We start from the raw sequence: 20,409 nt of genomic DNA on the forward strand, positions 1-20,409 counted from the left end.
TAACTATTTTTTTAATATCACAGAAGTTATAATGCATGGTTTAAGGAAAGGATACAGCACAGAATGGAGTAGTGTTGTAGGAAGAGGCTAGGTGCTGTAGTCAGCCTATAAGATGAAAATTACCTTGAAAATCCCTCCTAGGAGTATGTTTTGTTGGAAACCCACATATTTTCTTTCAGCAGGTATTCCTCCACTGGTGTTCCTCCAGTATTGGAACAGATCACTGTTTCTTTAGTTAAGCACTAGTTGAAGTAGCTGGCTTGTATTTAGGCCTTGTACAAAAAAAATGCACTGTATCATACAGCTAAGTGGGGGTCATGCTAAGCCCAGAGACACTTGTGGGTACTGAGATGGGCAAAGGAAGTGGCACCTTGGCTTTTCTCATCTTATGTTCTCTGTGGGCAAATGGTTGTATGGGGGCCTGGGAGAAAAGATTCCCTGAAATATTTTAGTTTGGTCTCTTTTATTTATATTCATTCTCTTTCCCTATTCCCTGCCTACCTCGTAGAGTTTGCTTAAATTTAAATATGTCTGTGATGTTATTCCACAATAAAATGCAACGTAAGGAGAGATTCTCAAGATGGCGGCATGAGTAGAGTGGCAGAAATCTCCTCCTAAAACAATATATATTTTGTAAATACAGCAAATACAACTATTCCTAAAAGAGTGACCAGAAGATATAGTATATCAGCCAGGCTACATCTACATCTGCGAGCATTCAGCATCTCACGGAAAAGGGTAAGATTCAAAGCCGTGACCTGGTGGGACCCAAGCACTCCCCCTAACACAGCTCACTGGCGGGAGGAGAATCAGAGTGGAGAAGGAGTGGAAGCACAGGCTGCTAAATAACCAGCCCTCATAATCTGCACTGGGAGCACAGACACACATTGCATGGTGTACTGGATATTAGAGGAATGGAAAAGCAAAATTTGAGACTAAGACTGCGAATAGGTTCCCATAGTCGGCTGCCCTGGGACAAAAGAAAAGCAGGTGCTTTAAAAGTCTTAAAGGGACATGGGTTTAACAGGTAGACAAAATTGTCCTGGCAAACTCAGCCCAGCAGGCTGGGAATTTTAAGGAACTTCAGGCACCCTAAACCCCGGGGTGGCAATGCAGCACTGAAGCCTGTCATTGGCAATAAGGAGCCTGCCGTTCATTCCCCCGAAGCTGGCACTGCAAGCAAACCGCTGACCTGCCATTGCTGCGGAACAGCTGGGGATCAACCCTGCTCACAGCAACCACACAGAGGCTTCTCCCTGCATGCGGCTAACCAGCCCAGACCCAGAGGCTGCCCCCTGCCTGCAGTTGACTGGCACAGACCGGCACAGAGTCCGGAAGGCACAAAGGGACTTTGTTCTCACGGCTAACACATGCTGTTCGCCTCTAACTCCCATCAGTGCCCTAGGCCATCCTGAGGGCTGCACCACCCATGGCAGCTATGGATTAATCCAGAGGCTTCCCCCTGTGCCTGGTTGATTGGCACAGAGCAAACTGGCGCAGAGTCCAGGAAGCACGAAGGGGCTCTATTCTTGCTGTGGGCACACGCTGCTCACCTGTGACCCCTGCCAGTGCCCTAGGCCATCCCAAGGGCCGCCGTGCCAATGGCAGCTCAGGGAATTAACCCAGAGGCTGCTCCCCTTGTGCTGTTACCCAGTACAGGCAGCAGAGACTGGCACTGAGTTTGGGAAGCATGATGGGGCGCCATTCTCATGGGAGAACACACGCTGCTTGCCTGTGACCCCCACCAGTGCTCTAGGCCATCCCAAGGGTCGCCCCGCCCATGGCAGCTCAGGGGATTAATCCAGAGGCTGCTCCCTGTGTGTGGTTGACTGGCACAGGCAACAGAGACAGTCAAGGTGACAAGCAGACTGGAAGGGACTTTGTTTTACCAGCTGACACTGGTTACCACTCGCTGGTGACCACTCCCATTGCTCTGAAAAGGCAGAAGAACCTTGTTCAGTCCAAAATCCCTCAAACACCAGAGAGAGACCAAAAACACCAATCTTCCTGAAAAAGAATTCAAAATAAAACTCATAAGCATGCTGATGGAGCTACAGAGAAATATGCAAGAGCTAGGGAATGAATTACAGAGGGAGAAAACAAATGAAACAAACAATGGAAGGATTTAAGAGCAGACTGGATGAGGTGGAAGAGGACTGTTAATGGAATAGAAATCAGAGAACAGGAACACACAGAAGCTGAGGCAGAGAGAGATAAAAGGATCTTTAGGAATGAAAGAATATTGAGAGAACTGTGTGACCAATCCAGATGGAACAATATTTGCACTATAGGGGTACCAGAAGAAGAAGAAAGAGAAAAAGGGATAGAAAGTGTCTTTGAAGAAATAATTGCTGAAAACTTCCCCAATCTGGGGAAGGAAGAAGTCTCTCAGACAATGGAAATCCACAGACCTCCCAACACAAGGGACCCAAGGAGGACAACACCAAGACATATAATAATTTAAATGGCAAAGATCAAAGACAAGAATAGAGTATTCAAAGCAGCCAGAGAGAGAAAAAAGATCACCTACAAAGGAAAATTCAACAGGTTATCAGACTTCTCAGCAGAAACCTTACAAGCCAGAAGGGAATGGCATGATATATTCAATGCAATGAAACAGAAGGGCCTCGAGCCAATAATACTGTATCCTGCAAGATTATCATTTAAATTTGAAGGAGGGACTAACAATTCCCAGATAAGCAAAAGTTGAGGGAATTTACCTCCCACAAATGACTTGTACAGTGTATTTTAAAGGGACTGCTCTATATGGAAGTGCTCCTAAGGCTAAATAGCTGTCACCAGAGAAAATAAAACCATAGCAAAGAAAGTAGACCAACCAAATACTAACTAAACGCAAAATAAAATCAGCTATCCACAAAATCAGTCAAGGGAAACACAAAGTGTGCAGAATAAAACACCTAACATATAAAGAATGGAGGAGGAAGAAAAAGAAGGGAGAGAAAAAAAGAATCATCAGACTGTGTTAATAATAGCAAAATAAGTGAGTTAAGTTAGATGGTAAGATAGTAAAAAAGCTACCCTTGAACCTTTGGTAACCACAAATCCAAAGCCTGCAATGACAATAAGAACATATCTATCGACAATCACCCTAAATGTAAATGGACTGAATGCACCAATCAAAAGAAAGAGAGTAATAGAATGGATAAAACAGCAAGACCCATCTGTATGCTGCCTACAAGAGACTCACCTCCAACCCAAAGACTAAAAGTGAAAGGATGGAAAAAGATATTTCTTGCAAACAGTAGGGAGAAAAAAGCAGGTGTTGCAGTACTTGTATCAGACAAAATAGACTTCAAAATAAAGAAAGTAATAAGAGACAAAGTAGGACATACATAATGATAAATGGGTCAGTCCAACAAGAGGATATAACCATTATAAATACTTATGCCCCTAACACAGGAACACCTACATATGTGAAACAAATACTAACAGAATTAAAGGAGGAAATAGAATGCAATGCATTCATTTTAGACTTCAACACACCACTCACTCCAAAGGACAGATCAACCAGACAGAAAATAAGGACACAGAGGCACTGAACAACACATTAGAACAGATGGATCTAACTGACATCTACAGAACTTTACACCCAACAGCAGGATACACATTCTTCTCAAGTGCACAGAACAGACCACATACTAGGCTGCAAAAAGAGCCTCAGTAAATTCAAAAAGATTGAAATTCTACCAACCAACTTCTCAGATCACGAAGGTATAAAACTAGAAATAAATTGTACAAAGAAAATGAAAAGGCACACAAACACATGGAGGCTTAACAACATGCTCCTAAATAATCAGTGGATCAATGACCAAATTAAAACAGAGGTCAAGCAATATCTAGAGACAAATGAAAACAACATCACTATGTCCCAACTTCTGCGGGACACAGCTAAGGCAGTTCTAAGAGGAAAGTATATAGCAATTCAGGCCTATTTAAAGAAGAAAGAAGAATCCCAAATGAATAGTCTAAATTCACAATTATTGAAACTGGAAAAAGAAGAACAAATGAGGCCCAAAGTCAGCAGAAGGAGGGACATAATAAAAATCAGAGAAGAAATAAGTAAAATTGAGAAGAATAAAACAATAGAAAAAAATCAATGAAACCAAGAGCTGGTTCTTTGAGAAGATAAACAAAATAGATAAGCCCCTAGCCAGACTTATTAAGAGAAAAAGAGAATCCATACACATAAACAGAATCAGAAATGAGAAAGGAAAAAATCACGATGGACACCACAGAAATACAAAGAATTATTAAAAAATACTATGAAAATCTATATGCTAATAAACTGGATAACCTAGAAGAAATGGAAGCTTTCTAGAAAAATACAACCTTCCAAGACTAATCAAGGAAAAAACAGAAAATCTAAACAGACCAATTACCAGCAACGAAGTTGAATCATTAATCAAAAACCTACCCAAGAACAAAACTTCTGGACCAAATGGATTCATTACTGAATTTTATCAGGCATTTAGAGAAGACATAATACCCATTCTCCTTAAAGTTTTCCAAAAAATAGAAGAGGAGGAAATACTTTCAAACTCATTCTATGAAGCCAGCATCACTCTAATACCAAAACCAGGCAAAGACACCACAAAAAAAGAAAACTACAGACCAATATCCCTGATGAACATAGATGCAAATACTCAACAAAATATTAGCAAACTGAATTCAAAAATACATCAAGAGGATCATACATCATGATCAAGTGGGATTCATCCCAGGGATGCAAGGATGGTACAACATTCAAAAATCCATCAACATCATTCACCACGTCAACAAAAAGAAGGACAAAAACCACATGATCATCTCCACAGATGCTGAAAAAGCTTTTGACAAAATTCAACATCCATTCGTGATAAAAACTCTCAACAAAATGGGTATACAGGGCAAGTACCTCAACATAATAAAGGCCATACACGACAAACCCACAGTCAACATTTTCCTTAACAGGGAGAAGATGAAAGTTTTTCCCCTAAGATTGGGAACAAGACAAGGATCCCCACTTTCCCTGCTTTTATTCAGCATAGTACTGGAGGTTTAGCCATGGCAATAAGACAACAGAAAAAAATAAAAGGCATCCAGATTGGTAAGGAAGAAGCCAAACTGTCACTGTTTGCAGATGACATGATATTTTACATAAAGAAACCCTAAAGAACCTACTCCCAAACTACTAGAACTAATATCTGAATTCAACAAAGTTGCAGGATACAAAATTAATACACAGAAATCTGTTGCATTCCTATACACTAACAATGAACTAGCAGAAATAGACATCAAGAAAACAATTCCATTCACAATTGCATCAAAAAGAATAAAATACCTAGGAATAAACCTAACCAAGGAAGTGAAAGACCTATACCCTGAAAACTACAGGACACTCTTAAGAGAAATTAGAGGACACTAATAAATGGAAATGCATCCCATCCTCTTGGGTAGGAAAAATTAATATTGTTAAAATGGCCATCCTGCCTAATGCAATATACAGATTCAATGCAATCCCTATCAAAATACCTACAGCATTCTTCAATTAACTGGAACAAATTGTTCTAAAATTCATATGGAACCATGAAAGACCCCGAATAGCCAAAGCAATCCTGAGAAGGAAGAATAAAGCAGGGGGGATCTCGGTTCCCAACTTCAAGCTCTACGACAAAGCCACAGTAAGGAAGACAATTTGGTACTGGCACAAGAACAGGCCCATAGACCAGAGGAATAGCGAAGAGAGTCCAGATATTAACCCAAGCATATATGGTCAATTAATATATGATGTAGGAGCCATGGACATACAATGGGGAAATGACAGCCTCTTCAGCAGCTGGTGTTGACAAAACAGGACAGCTACATGTAAGAGAATGAAACTGGATTACTGCCTATCTCCACACACAAAAGTAAACTCGAAATGGATAAAAGACCTGAAAGTAAGTCATGAAACCATAAAACTCTCAGAAGAAAACAGGCAAAACTCTCTTGGACATAAACATGAGCAACTTCTTCATGAACATATCTCCCCGGGCAAGGGAAACAAAAGCAAAAATGAACAAGTGGGACTATATCAAAGTAAAAAGCTTCTGTACAGCAAAGGACACCATCAGTATAACAAAAAGGCATCATACAGTATGGGAGAATATATTCATAAATGACATATCTGATAACGGGTTGACATCTCAAATATATAAAGAGCTCATGCACCTCAACAAACAAAAAGCAAATAATCCAATTAAAAAATGGCCAGAGGATCTGAACAGACACTTCTTCAAAGAAGAAATTCAGATGGCTAATGGGCACATGAAAAGATGCTCCACATCGCTGATATCAGAGAAATGCAAATTAAAACCACAATGAGATATCACCTCACACCAGTTAGGATGGCCAACATCCAAAAGACTAACAACAAATGTTGGCAAGGATGTGGAGAAAGGGGAACCCCCATACACTGCTGGTGGGAATGTAAATTATTTCAACCACTGTGGAAAGCAGTATGGAAGTTCCTCAAAAAGCTCAAAATAGAAATACCATTTGACCCAGGAATTCCACTCCTAGGAATTTACCCTAAGAATGCAGGCCCAGTTTGAAAAAGACATATGCACCCCTATGTTTATCGCAGTACTATTTACAACTGCCATGAAATGGAAGGAACCTAAGTGTCCTTCATTAGATGAGTGGATAAAGAAGATGTGGTACATATACAATGGGATATTATTCAGCCATAGGATGAAAACAAATCCTACCATTTGCAACAACATGGATGGAGCTAGAGGGTATTATGCTCAGTGAAATAAGCCAGGCAGAGAAAGACAAGTATCCAATAATTTCACTCATCTGTGGAGTATAAGAACAAATAAAAAACTGAAGGAACAAAACAGCAGCAGACTCACAGAACCCAAGAATGGACTAACAGAAAAGGGAAAGGAACTGGGGAGGATGGGTGGGAAAGGAGGGATAAGGGGAAAAAGGGGCATTACAATTAGCACACATAATGTACCAGGGGTGGGGCATGGGGAAGGCAGTATAACACAGAGAAGACAATAGTGATTCTACAACATCTTACTACAATGATGGACAGTGACTGTAATGGGGTATGTGATGGGGACTTGATAATGAGGGGAGTCTCGTAACCATAATGTTGCTCATGTAATTGTATATTAATGATATCAAAATAAGAAAAATAAAATAAAAAAGCATCTTAAGAATCTTCTTTCCGTCATTTCTACCATTCTACTTTCCTGGAATTTCTTCTCTTGGGTTGACATGTACCCTACCAGATACTTTCTTTGCCCATACAAACAAATGTATCCTTATATAATGTTCATTTTACAGTTTATTCCATAGAATGGTACATAAAAATGCAGTATATAATATATATTGTATATCTGTGTGTCTGTAAAATAAATTCATAAAAGTGAAATTGAGTGTCAAAGGTTCTGTGTATTTAAAATTTTAACAGCTAATGCTAAGTGGCCCCTTAAAACATTCATACAAATTTATAGTTCTGCCATAGTAGAGGCACAGATGTTTTTTTAAAACAAAGGAGTACTACCAAATCAGTTGTATTCAGGAGTCTTAATCCAAAGTATCCCTCTCGTCATTATTCAAGGACCTGTGTTGAGATAAAAGCAGTTCAGGAATTTTTTTTTTTGTAATTTAAAAGTTAATGATTTTTCTGTAAAAGAATTGTCATATCCATTCTGCTGTATTTTGGTAATCTAGGGCAGAAGTCTGCAAGTTTATTCTATAAAGGATCTGCTTGTAAACATTTCAGGTTTAGGGGGTGGTGTAGTCTCTGTTAGAGCTGCTCAATGGCATTGTAACAGCAAAAGCCGCCACAGACAACATCTCAGTGCATGGGCGTGGTGTATCCCAGTAAAACTTGATTTATAAAACCAGTGGCAGCCCAAATTCCTCAGGCCATAGTTTGTAGCCCCTGATCTGGAGGATGGTACCAAAATATCTAAATTTCTATAATTTTTGTTTTTAAAATACTTAATATTGCTTTAAAATTATAGTTGCTTTTTCCTAATGAATTTGGTTAGAAGGCTGTTTCATGTAAAATGCCCTTTTTGCTTTTTAACTTTTTTCTCAAATAACTGGGCACAGAAATGTGAGTTGCAGTGGACCTTTCTCTTTCTCCCTTTACTATCTTTAAAAGAAAAAAAATCCACCACCAACAAAAAAGCACCCCAAACTGTGGATATTGTTCATAGGTAAAATTGGTCTGCTTTCTCTGATAGTCATATATTTTATGAATATCTTTTCCACATATATACATTTTAAAGAAACTTGATGCTAAGATTTGAAGTACGGTTTATCACCAACCCTCTGCCAATTAAAATCATATTCAGTTCCTTTTTCGTTATATATTAATTTTGTTAGCATATAATCAAATATTTGACTAACCCAAATTCTACACTTAGTTTATTATGTATGATTTTGGTTTTCTGCTTATTGAACTTTGTATGATCCTATGACACTTTAACCTCTGAGCTTTTATTTTAAGAATCATTGTCTATGGTGTAAGCACTATTTTGAACTGTCTCTGTTTCCTAAATTAGGTGATGGTTTGCCTAAAAATTGAAAGCCAAGGTTGGTTTCAGTGTCTATCAGTTCCCTGCAATTATGTTTTTCACTCACTTTTTTCTTTTTTAAGTAATTGGTAGCCTTAATTGTCTCAGATTTGTTGTTTAAGATTCTATTATTATAGATGTAATAATGAGGTCTGAAGTTTAGAATTTATCTTCATAGGAAATTTGCATGTTCTCTCATTAGTTCTTTTTTTTTTCAGGGTGTACATTGTTCCACATATGAATGAGGAATATTTGTATTTCAGACTGGAGTCCATTAATGCAGATTACTAATGGGTGGAATTTCTTGTACTGGCTTTCATGGGCTGCTCATACTATTCCTATTCTTAGCTGTGCACTGGATGGTGATAATGGGAAAACTAAGAAAAATAAGCTTATTAAACAGGAAATGTTATCCCTGCATAGCTCTATCTTAGGACTAAAAAAATTGGTCTATTTGAATTTATCTAACAATGTAGTAATCTAAGGCAGTGCTTCTCAGGCTATCTGGAGTGAAAGACCAGTTTAGCTATGTGTTTGTTTTTAACTTCCTGTCAGTATTGTTTGCAAAATACAGTAAAAGTCACAACAATGTATTGCTATAAACGTTTGCAAACATTCCCACTTTCATTTATTTTTATTAAGTTTTTCTTTTCTTATTTTTTCATTCTTTTTTTTTCTTTTTTCTTTTTCTTTTTGTATTTATCTCACTGCAGACCAGTAAGAGGCTACAGACTACACTTTGAATAGCGTTGCTTAAAAAGAAAGCACTAGATGGTGGCTCTTCCCAAAATTCCATGTCCGACTTTGGACAAGTCAGTAACATGTTTGGGACTAAGTGTCCTCTTTTGAAAAATGAGGAAATTGAATCAGGAAATTTCTGAAGTCCCTTTTAAGGTCCCAGTTTTTATACCTTTCATAGAACTTAAATAGTTGGGTCAGTAGTTTTAGGCCCCTGTGTCGTGACCACATAGATCCATTCAATTTTCAACAACTACTTACTGAATGCCTACTGTATGTATGTCGATTTAGGTGCCACCTTTCAGTAAACAAAGACAGAAATTGCTGCCTTCACAGAATTTACATTTTAATCAGAGGGTTGGGGAAGAGACACATCAGCAAAATCAGTGGGTAAATTATGTGGTGTGAAGAAAGTATGAATGTTACAGGCAAATAAACAGAGAAAGGAGAAGTGTGTGTATGCATGTGGAGTTGTGGTGACTCAGGTGGGGGAAGGCAGGGGTTTATATGAGGTGGTTTGGGGAAGCCTGACCTCTGAGTCAAGATCTAAAGGAGATGTGGGAACAAAACAGGTGGATATCTAGGGGAAATGTATTCCAGGCAGAGGGGACAGTGAGGCCATGGGGCAGGAATGTGCCTGTTGTGTGTGGAAGCTGCAGGGCTGGCGTGACTGGGATGAAATGTGCAATGGGAGAACAGTAGTGAGGTCAGGGGTCTGATGGGAGGAGGCAGGTCGGATATTGATTTGTAGGCCAATGGAAGGAGGTTGGCTTTTACTGCAAATGAGATGGAAAACCATTGGAGTGTTTGATCCAGCCATGACACGATCTTCCTTATGTTTTAACACAGTTACTCTGGCTGCTGTGTTGAGAATAGATTGAAAGGGAGCAAGGTCAATATCCTGTCAATAGCTGACAGTGACTTAGATCAAGATGGTGTCAATAGAAGGGGTGAGACGTTGTTAATTATATTTCTAAGTAGGGCAGTAAGATTTACTAATCTATCTGATATGAGCTGTAAGAGAAAGAATAATCAAGAATGACTTCAGTACTTCTGATCTGAATATCTGTCAGGAATGGAGTTGTCATTAACTGAGATGGGGTAGACTCGAGAGGGGAGTGATCAGGAACTCATTTCTAGTCACATTAAGTTTGAGATTCCTGTTTGGTTCTACACGTGGATATGTCAGGTGGACAGTGTGAGTATGGTGTTCAAGGCTATGGTCTGGGCTTGATGGTGTGTGTGTGTGGTGGGTATCTTTGTATGTGGGGGAGGGGTTGCCATACAGATGATATTTATTGCACGATAAGAGATGCGATGACCAAAGGCATGCATTTAGATGAAAAAGAAAAGTCTAAGGAGAAAGAAAAAGAGAAGAGGAAAACCAGGAGAGGTAGAGCTCCAGAAGCCTAGTGACAAAGAATCTCGCCATTCCTGGAAACATTTTTGGTTGTCACAACAACTGACTGGGGTGGGGAGGAGGGTGTGGTATTGGCTCTACCGAGTAGAGGCCAGGGTTCTGCGAAGCACTGTACAGAGCACAGGACAACCTCCCATGACAATGAATCAGTGTCACCAAAATGTCTGTAGTGCCAAGGCTGAAGAGGGAGAGTGAATGTGAATGGATAGGGAGATAGGGGGCATTAGCTGGGCAGCATTAAAAGCTCACTTAAGTTTAGCAGTAATTTAAAGTGAGACCAGTTAGCATGATTTTGTTTTTTCTCCAGCTACTGTTTGGTTGCACATGTGAGTCTTAACCAGGATCCTGATTCTGCCAGAGGTGGAAGTTGAAGGGAGAGAGAGGGGGGAGCCGAGGTTGTTGGGTGACCATAGTGACTGGCCATGGCTTTCAAACTGAGTGGGAGAGGGGTGTGAGGACATCGGGAGTTGAGGAACAGTAAAAAGAGTTGTTCTTTGAAATAAATGCTAGGGTGTTTCTGATTACCAGCCAAATTTGAAAATAGAGTAAAAGAGCCCCTTTTTAAAAAAGCAGCTCTTGGTTTTGTGGAGGCCTGTTTTGCTTCAAGGGTCAAAGCTGTGTTTAGTAAGTTGGTGAGAATGCTGGATGTATGTTACTCTTCTACTCGGAAATAGTTTAACCTCTTTGTTCTTTTCCAGGTTGCTGAAGGTTGCCTCTAGCCTTCCCAGCCTGCCTTTTCTCATGAGTCTTGTGCTTGTACCCCTCAGGGCACCTTTCACAGCCAGCAGGCATTGGAATATGGCACCAAACTTGTCGGAGGAACCACTCCCGGGAAAGGAGGCCAGACGCATCTGGGCTTACCAGTCTTTAATACTGTGAAGGAGGTAATTAATGGTACTGAGTTTCTAAGAAATGAGAAGAAAAGCAGGAGAGGCACAGCATAGTTTAGTAGAGATCTTGATTGTGTCCCTTCTGGAAGAATCACTTGCTATTTTAAAATCCAGTCATGTAGAGAAATGGGAATTGTAGTGAAAACCAGTGGGTTCACTTTGGTCATGTGGGCTGAGGATATGTTCTCATAGCCTGCATCCTTGTGTTTATAGGCACACGTCAGCTATTAAGGGAGAGGTGCTGTGGCTTGGCTTTTATTTGGCTTCCTCTTCTTTCCTTAGCCTTTCTTCTTCCAGGATGTTACTAGTGCCCATGTCAGCCTCCACCCCCTAACCCTTACTGAGAATGCTAGGTGCCTCATACACATTCCCTCATTCAGGCCTCACCACAGCCTTCTGAGGTAGGTGCTGCTGGCATCCCCATTTTGAAGCAAGGATACTGCAGGTACAGAGAGGTTAAGGGTCCTGGCCATAGTCTCAGCTGATAAGTTGCAGATTTAGCACAGCTCAGAGCAGGTAGTGTGGTGTGCTGTGAAAAAACTGAGCGGTAGAGTCAGATTGACAAATCAGAGTCCTAGTCTCTTGCCCAAACTGCTTAGTTCTTAGTACTTAAAAAATTATTTTAAACCAAACTTTCATTCTGTTACGAAACTAGTATGTCCTTACTATGAAAATTGAGATGATATAAAAGTATGTAAAGTTAAATAGTGTAGTGTAGTGTTTCCCTGTCTTTGATTTTTGCCTTTATAGAGAGCTAATTTAAGCAGTGTATTCTTTCATTACCTTTCTGCACTTACATGAATATATACACAAATAATAGTATTGTGAAAGAACTACAGTACAAAGTCTTGGCTATTTAATAAAAAAAATTTATAAAATAAACTTAGTACTTGAGAATGGTGTATTAATAAAAAGCATACCTCCCCTGCTCTTAAACATAATTTTAAGGAATGTTTTAAAGTATTGCATTTTTTTGAAGTGCAAGTTTATAGACTTAATTTCTTTTTGGAGTACTAATTTCAAATGGAAGTTAATTTGTATTCTTAACCCTAAAATATAGGATAAACCAAATATTCAAGTTTGGAATTTATATTTTATTTTAGACTTGAAAACAGAATGTTATATGTGTATGTGTGTGTTTTAAGTGTATTGTGTTTTAAGAGAAAAAAAATGTTAAAAATGATATGTTTTATAGAAGAATCATTGAAACTCTTCTTTGTTTTAAATATTTTGCTCCTCCCCTACACCCCTTTATTATCTAATGGATAACCTCGTGACCTCAAAAGGTAGAGGAGCTGTTTTCATAATTCTTCTAGGTAAATTTGACTTTTGTCATGAGCCTTTTTTGCTTTCTTTTAAAGAAAATTTTTGTTGCTAAGCAATTCATTTATTATTCATGGTGATACACATAGATACAACATCTGGAATATTCTCTAAGCTCTTTGGCAGATACTGTTTATTTCTTGTTCAGCTTCTACAAAGAGCTGTATAGGAATAAATACCTTTCATCCAGTATTACTTGCTAATTACATAGACCCTGTTGGCACAATCCAGTTTCTGATGGTATTTGTAGCCCTAAGAGGTAGAAAACTGTGAGACATATTTTCCATAAAGTACATACATGCCTGTGGCCTGACTTTTTTTGGTTCCAATCTAGTTTTTAGTTCTTTCATTTCCCCTTCTCGATTACTACCTTCAACAGAGTTTTTAAAAAATTATTTTTAACCCCTGGCATCATATGTGGATAATCTCAGTATCCTTTGACTTTGTTCTTCTGCAACTGTTTTTATTAGGGATGCAGCAAAGAAAGTGCCTTGGTCTCTGGGGATGGGGGGATCATTCAGGAATCATTCTTGAAGATGCTGTTTTTCATTTCTGCCCCTTCTAATTGTACCTTTCTGTAGCTTAGTATTATATCCATTATAGAATCCCATGCACAGCCTTCCAAAAGGTTTTGATTTCTATCTTGATAAATTTACATTTTAATATTTAAAGGAGGCAGTCTGCTATAACTGAAAAGAACAGACACTTGGAATCAGATATATGTAGGTTTCAACCTTGGCTCTGCCACTTACTTCCTAGTTGTGTAACCTCCTGCAAGGTATTTAATATCTCTTGACCTCAGTATCTTGATTTGTGGGTGGGGATACTAAACATGCAGGGTTGCAGTGAAGCCTTAACTGAGACCTGCATAGAGCACTCTCACGGGCCTCTCATGGAATGGGTGCTGTCACTCTTGGAGAGTCAGAGATCACTGACAGTCTCTGTCTTCAGAGAGCTTCCATTTCAGCAGAAGAGACATGACCACAGGTAGAGGTGGGTAGAAGGATACATCTATATTGATAATACATAGTGAGTATGTAAAGACCACAGAGAAAAGGACAAATTGATGGTCTTTAAGTGCTTTGCATTGTGAGGGATGATGTAGAGGAGACCCTATTTTTTTCAGATAGTAGTAAGACTAATAAGACCCACATTCTTATTCTATGGCTATTTATGCATGTGTATTTTAGTTTATTTCTTATCAACGTGCATTTAGAATACAAATTGTCAGCATAAAAGCCACCTCATTTTTACTGTCCCTTGGTAGTATTTACCAAGTATGATGTGTTTTTAAACAGAAATTGGAGAGCCAGTTCTGAGGCTCAGGGGCTTACTAGTCCTTCTTCTCCTAGGGAAGTGTACGGTCTTTGGTACTGAAGAGGTGATACAGTGTCTTCTAACGGAACAAAAGTAAACATGGTCACAGGAATGGGGGACGCAAATGCCAATCAGGCAGTGTTTTCAGGTTTAGGGCCAGCTGCTGCCTGAGAGAATGGGATGTCACAGAAGCTTCTGGTTCAGAGTGGTATTCCCGGTGGGCAGAGAGGAGGCCACACTTGGTTCTGCTCTTTTCTGACAGCACAGTGACCTTGGTAATGGGCAGAATGAAGACATCCGGTGTCTCCTGGTGGTGGTCTTTCCTGACCCCAAACCATTATTAAAATCATAGTATTGAGTTATTGAGTTCATTTCACACTGTTTATGACTTGCCCAGCAGTGAAGTGCTTCATGGTTCCTGTTTCAGGCTAAAGAACAGACGGGAGCAACGGCTTCCGTCATTTACGTCCCTCCTCCTTTTGCCGCTGCCGCCATTACTGAGGCCATCGAGGCAGAAGTGCCCCTGGTCGTGTGCATCACTGAAGGCATCCCGCAGCAGGACATGGTGCGGGTCAAGCACAGACTACTGCGCCAGGGGAAGACGAGGCTGATTGGGCCAAACTGCCCTGGAGTCATCAATGTAAGTGTAAAAAACAACAGGCCCAGATTGAGCCTCTCACAAGGCTGACTACTCACGAATTGGTCCACTTGTATTTGTGTTTTGACCTGTGAGGTACAGGGTTTTCTTTTCACTTTCTGAAACTATGATTTACTTCCCTTCAGCCTGGAGAATGCAAAATTGGCATCATGCCTGGCCATATTCACAAGAAAGGAAGAGTTGGTGAGTACAGATTCTTCTAGATTAAAAAAAAAATTCTTTGCCTTAAGCTCAAAATGCACAAAGAGAATTTGTGACTGTGCAAATCTAATTCATTTTCATTAACTTAAGTGGAACTTACTTATCAGGGGAGTTTTGTAGTGAATGGATTCTATATCCTGAATTGAATGAGTTTGAGAAGCAGTACTAATTCTGCAGAATCAGTAAAGGTATTTTGGCTCAGGGGAGGAGTTTAACATCTTTTCTTTTTCGGCCATTATGCCTGTTTTTAGATTCTTCATACCTAACTTTCCCTAAGCTATGCTATTTCTCCACCATAATAAATGGTTACAGTATTTTTTCTATCTGGACCATGACTATTGATATTAAATAAGGATACTCAATACAGTGGGTAAACATCAGTTGTGTACTTTATTGGACTGAGTTAAAGGTAACCTTTATTTTCTTTATTACTTCAGTCTCTTAGAGCTGTCAGCTCCACTGTCAGTAGGTACATACCAAGTTCTTCTATGAGGAGATGGCACAGAGTTCCTAGACCGTTTGAGTTCTGTGGGAGCCTAATGGCCCACATGGTTACTGACGCTCTATAAATATTTGAGTACCCTTTATACTTTTCAGTCTGCTTTGAACAGCTACTGCTATTGACTTGAGGTGAGCCTGGGAGGAGTACTCTGTGCTGAGTTGCCTTTCTGATCACTACCCTGCTTTCTGAGGTGCTTATAAACCCAAAAAGCAACCATAGGTGAGATAACTGATCCCTTTATCCTTTAAAAAAGTTGTATTTTAATTAAACTTTTTATATTTAGGTAATTATGAATTCATATACAGTTGTAAGAAATGATATAGACAGAGCTTGGTGTGCCTTTTATTCAGTTTCCCCCAATGATAACATCTTGCAGGATCCCAGTGTCACAACCAGGATATTGACATTGATGCAGTCAGGACAGAATTTTTCCTTCGTTTTTCCATGATGGATTGGATCCCTTATGTTGCTTTTTATAGCTACATCCTCTTTTCTCCTATACTCACTCTCTTCTTAATCTTTGAAGTATTAATCTGTTCTCCATTTATATAATTTTGTCATTTCAGGACTGCTGTATAAATGGAATCATGCAGTATGTAGCCTTTTAGGATTAGGTGTTATAGCAGCATAATTCTCTGGAGATTCATCCAGGTTGTTCTGTGTATCAGTAGTTCCTTTTTATTGCTGGGTAGTATTTCATGACATGAATGTACCAGAGTTTGTTTAACCATTTACATACTGAAAGATAGCTGAGTTGTCTCCAGTTTGGGACTATTGCAGATAAAGCTGCTGTTAAACATTTGTGTACTGGTTTTTGTAGGAACATGTCTTCATTTCTTTGGGATGAATGCCAGAAAGTGCAGTTGCTGGCTTGTATGATAGTTGCATATTAGCTTTTTAAGAAACTGCCAAATTGTTGTCCAGTGTGGCTCTATTGTTTCTTTCACATTTCTGTCACCAGTGTATGTGTGATGGAGTTTCTCTGCAGTCTTTGGAGGTCACAGTCTAGCAAGGGGAACAGTTGCCACAGAATCTTGAACACCATAGGTGGTCTCTCACTGAACCAGGTAGTAGGAAAATAGAATTCTTACTTGAAGAAAGACTTCAAAGAGAACGTGGCATTAAGCTGTTGATATAGACTGTGAAGGCTTAGAATTTTTGTCACATGGTGGAGATAAGGGCATCATTTTAAGCTGAGCATATGTGAATAATTGAGGAGTGAATCAATTTCACCAGAGTAGGTATATAATGGGAAACAAGTCTGGAGAGGTAGGCTGGGACCATGCTTTGCCTGGGAGTTAGTGCAGAGTTCCATATAAAATGGGCAATCATCATGGGGTGACATAGCTATTGCTGTCTGGTGAAATTAATCTAGACGAGCAATCTAACATCCTGAAAGTTACTATCAGTGACCAAGGTACACACTTGTCTTTCAATTTGACTGATAGGTGCAGAGAATCTGAAGTTATGTGCACCTGAATTCATAGTGAGAAGATGGGTATTTATGTACAGATCATGTGCTTAGTACCCATTAGCCTATAGTGACAGTAACATAAAACTTGGCTTAAGAATGTATAAGTATGCTGTAATAAAGTTGAAGTAGCTTATGGTTATGGTTTTTGTCCCAGTCTGACAAGAATTCTATTTTCCCTAATGTGGGATCATATTGTTAGAAGGGAGTCTTTCAGTTGTTAAGAAGTAGTCCAAGGCAGAATTTTAAAGAAAGCATTTGCTGGGGTTATTCACCACCCCAAAATCTGTGCTCTGATTTTAGCCTGTGTAACATTTTGTGTTCTATTTTTAAAAATATTTTTTTATAATATGTTCTGACAGCAAGTTATTCATTTATACTTCACAACCTATTGAGATTAGGGATCCACCCATTATATGTAGACTGTGGCATGAAATAAATTCCCTTTCCTGTAGCTCAGCCAAGTAAAGTGAACTGCAAGAGATGACATCTGGCAGATGAACTGCAAGAGATGACATTCCCCACCAGGTACACACCTTGTCCAGATGTGGACCTTGGTGCTTTCACATAGGCCTATTGTGTATAGGAAATCAGGTGGTAGACTTGAAGTCAGAGGGATCTTGGCCTTATATGCCAGTTATCTTTGTATTAATTTTAAAGCCTATATATTGTTTGAAAATTATTAGAAAACTAGTTGTGGGAAAGGTATAGCATTGCTCACTGTGACTAATGCTGGTCTTGCAGGCTGAAGGTTTTGGTGGCTTAGTAGTTGGGTATCTGTAAGTCTAGTCTGTTATGTTTTGCCACCTAAGCAAGATTGTAGCTACCAAGTTCATATTGATATTATTCCTTTCATAAAGATTCTTAGAAGAGGCACTTTAGGCCTTTGTTGTATTGCTTTGATAGTCATGAAAATAACCCTAACCAATAATGTACTTTTCCCCATGTCGACTTTTTTTAAATGTCCCTGCTTTCCTTTAAGCCTTTTCTTTTTATTTCATCATATGAAGATACTGCTGATTTGGATGACAAATCATGGATGAATTTTATATAACTTTCTATTTATTATACATAATGCTTATATTTTGTGTTGTACATTATACGTGTATATATGTATTTGTACTTGTACTCTAAAACAATCTGGCATGTGAATACAATGTAATATTTTAAAATTCTTTTTCTTTGAGGTATTGTGTCCAGATCTGGCACCCTGACATACGAAGCAGTTCACCAAACGACACAAGTTGGATTGGGGCAGTCTTTATGTGTTGGTGAGGGATTTCTGCCAAAATCATTTCATTTGAATGCAGTATCTTCATTGAATAAGTACAATAATAATTATTGTTTTGATTATTTGCAAGAGGTTTTGATATCATTTTATTAAAAACATGTTATAATCTCAAGTATAATTTGCATCAGTGTGAAACTCCTGTATATTTTTAAGATTCATGGTCCAGCTTTGACTTCCGTGTGGAGGAGCAAACATCCTGGGACAAGTGGCTCCTGGAGAGCCACGATGCCTGAAAACATCACTTATTTAGCTTGCTCTAGAGAAATAGTTCTTCATATTAGGACTTCTGTTACTATAATTACCATTTTCTTATTGTTATAAGCTATCATCCAGTGCTTCACAGTTGCTGAATTCTTTGCCATTCATTATCTCATTTTTAAAGCAATCTGCTGAGACACCTTTGAGCTGAAAAATTGTACATTTTTAGCTTTATTCATGGGAAAATCTGTGTGGAGGAAAGTTGAACTCTCCAGAAACACTTTTTGCCACATCATACTGTCTCCTACTTTTAAAAGTAACATTTTTTTACATTATAAAATAATCTTGGTATTTATTGCTAAAAGCTAGGCAGATTTCTCATTTTTACAACAATTCCTTAAATTCTTAGAATACCTTTTAAAAGCCTTTCAAAAATAGCTTTTTATTTAAAATAATTATAGGTACAGCCCTGGAGTATTTTCATTAGAACCCAAATCCATAAAATAATTTGGAAATGTTAGTTGAGTTTGTCTGTGTACATAGTGCAATCTTAGCCACAAGGTAACTTAGTGTGATGGAGAATAAGAAAAAGTTTTGAAATAGTTGAAATAAGAGAAGTTTGGAATAGTTAGAAAATTCCATCTTCTCCAGCTTCTGTTTTTAATTTATAAATTGGGAGTGATAATGCCCATCTATCTCATGGAGGGGTTGGAAGAATTAGGAAATGGCAGGTCTAGCATGTGCTAAGGCATAGTACTGGACACATGGGTGGCACTCAATAAATGCTACTTCCCTCCCTCAATTCCATTCTTCAGAGATACATTGAAAAGTAGGAGACCAGTCCTGCCTTCAGTAAGTTTATAACTTAAAAATAAGTAAAGGTGGCAGCCAGTCTGTTGGGAACATTTACTAATCCTATCCAAGTACTTGTTCTTAAATGTTATGTGCTTGTAGTAGAGCTAGGCCCATGTGTAAGGCTGTCATCAGTCACTCTGGATTTAAGGGAAGAGGGGTCAGGGTTCCCCTCATTGGGACTTGTGTCTAAGAACTTGGGAGTGATTCCTCTGCAATGTGCCTCATCTGATGATCATTTCATGTAAAGGAATTTGATGAATGTTTAATCTTATAACACAAACAAATATTTTCTTAAAATGTTCATTTTAAAAGACTTTCCTAGGAATAATTTTGTGGGAGGAAAGAGACTTGATAAAGGAACTAAAACAAAAACAGGGTTGTCTTTGTGATTATCAGAAATCAACCAGCCACCATTTAGCATTAGTGTAATATTATAAATAGAAATAAACGTAGCACTTTGTGCCTTTTTTAGTGTTAAGTGGAAGAGTGATCAACATTTAAAAATATTGGTGGGAGGGGTAGGCAAAATAAGAAATCAGTTGAAACAATATTTCTTTACCTAATTTTCATGGTTCATCCCTAAATTTTCAGCTGGTGTTAATATTCTTTGACTTTTTCAGGCATTGGAGGTGATCCTTTTAATGGAACAGATTTTATTGACTGCCTTGAAATCTTTTTGAATGACCCAGCCACAGAAGGCATCATATTGATTGGTGAAATTGGTGGTAATGCAGAAGAAAATGCTGGAGAGTTTTTGAAGCAACACAATTCAGTAAGTTTGGGTTTGGAAAAATACAGCTCTTTTTTTGTTCTTAAATAATATCACAGGCTTGTTTCCCCCCCAAAGATTACATTTACAAAAAAACATGAAAGATAAAATTAAGCCTTATTGGCTGAGCCTGCCACACTGGCCACTCAGAAAATTTAGATTCTTTCTGGGTTGATGCTCCTTCCCTCCCGCCC

The 20,409-nt window shown here is 38.7% G+C and overlaps 1 protein-coding gene across 1 annotated transcript in view; it reads left to right on the forward strand.

The window, feature by feature from the left end:
* SUCLG1 (succinate-CoA ligase GDP/ADP-forming subunit alpha) overlaps nt 1-20,409 on the forward strand; it is a 35,754-nt gene that overhangs the window by 7,608 nt on the left and 7,737 nt on the right. The window contains exons 3-7 of the mRNA XM_017641247.3: nt 11,508-11,624; nt 14,698-14,910; nt 15,054-15,111; nt 18,290-18,373; nt 20,067-20,218. Coding sequence (XP_017496736.1) covers nt 11,508-11,624; nt 14,698-14,910; nt 15,054-15,111; nt 18,290-18,373; nt 20,067-20,218 — 624 coding nt within the window. The remainder of the gene's footprint in view (nt 1-11,507; nt 11,625-14,697; nt 14,911-15,053; nt 15,112-18,289; nt 18,374-20,066; nt 20,219-20,409) is intronic.

This window comes from Manis javanica, chromosome 1 (assembly GCF_040802235.1).
Source record: "Manis javanica isolate MJ-LG chromosome 1, MJ_LKY, whole genome shotgun sequence".
Classification (NCBI taxonomy): Eukaryota; Metazoa; Chordata; class Mammalia; order Pholidota; family Manidae; genus Manis; species Manis javanica.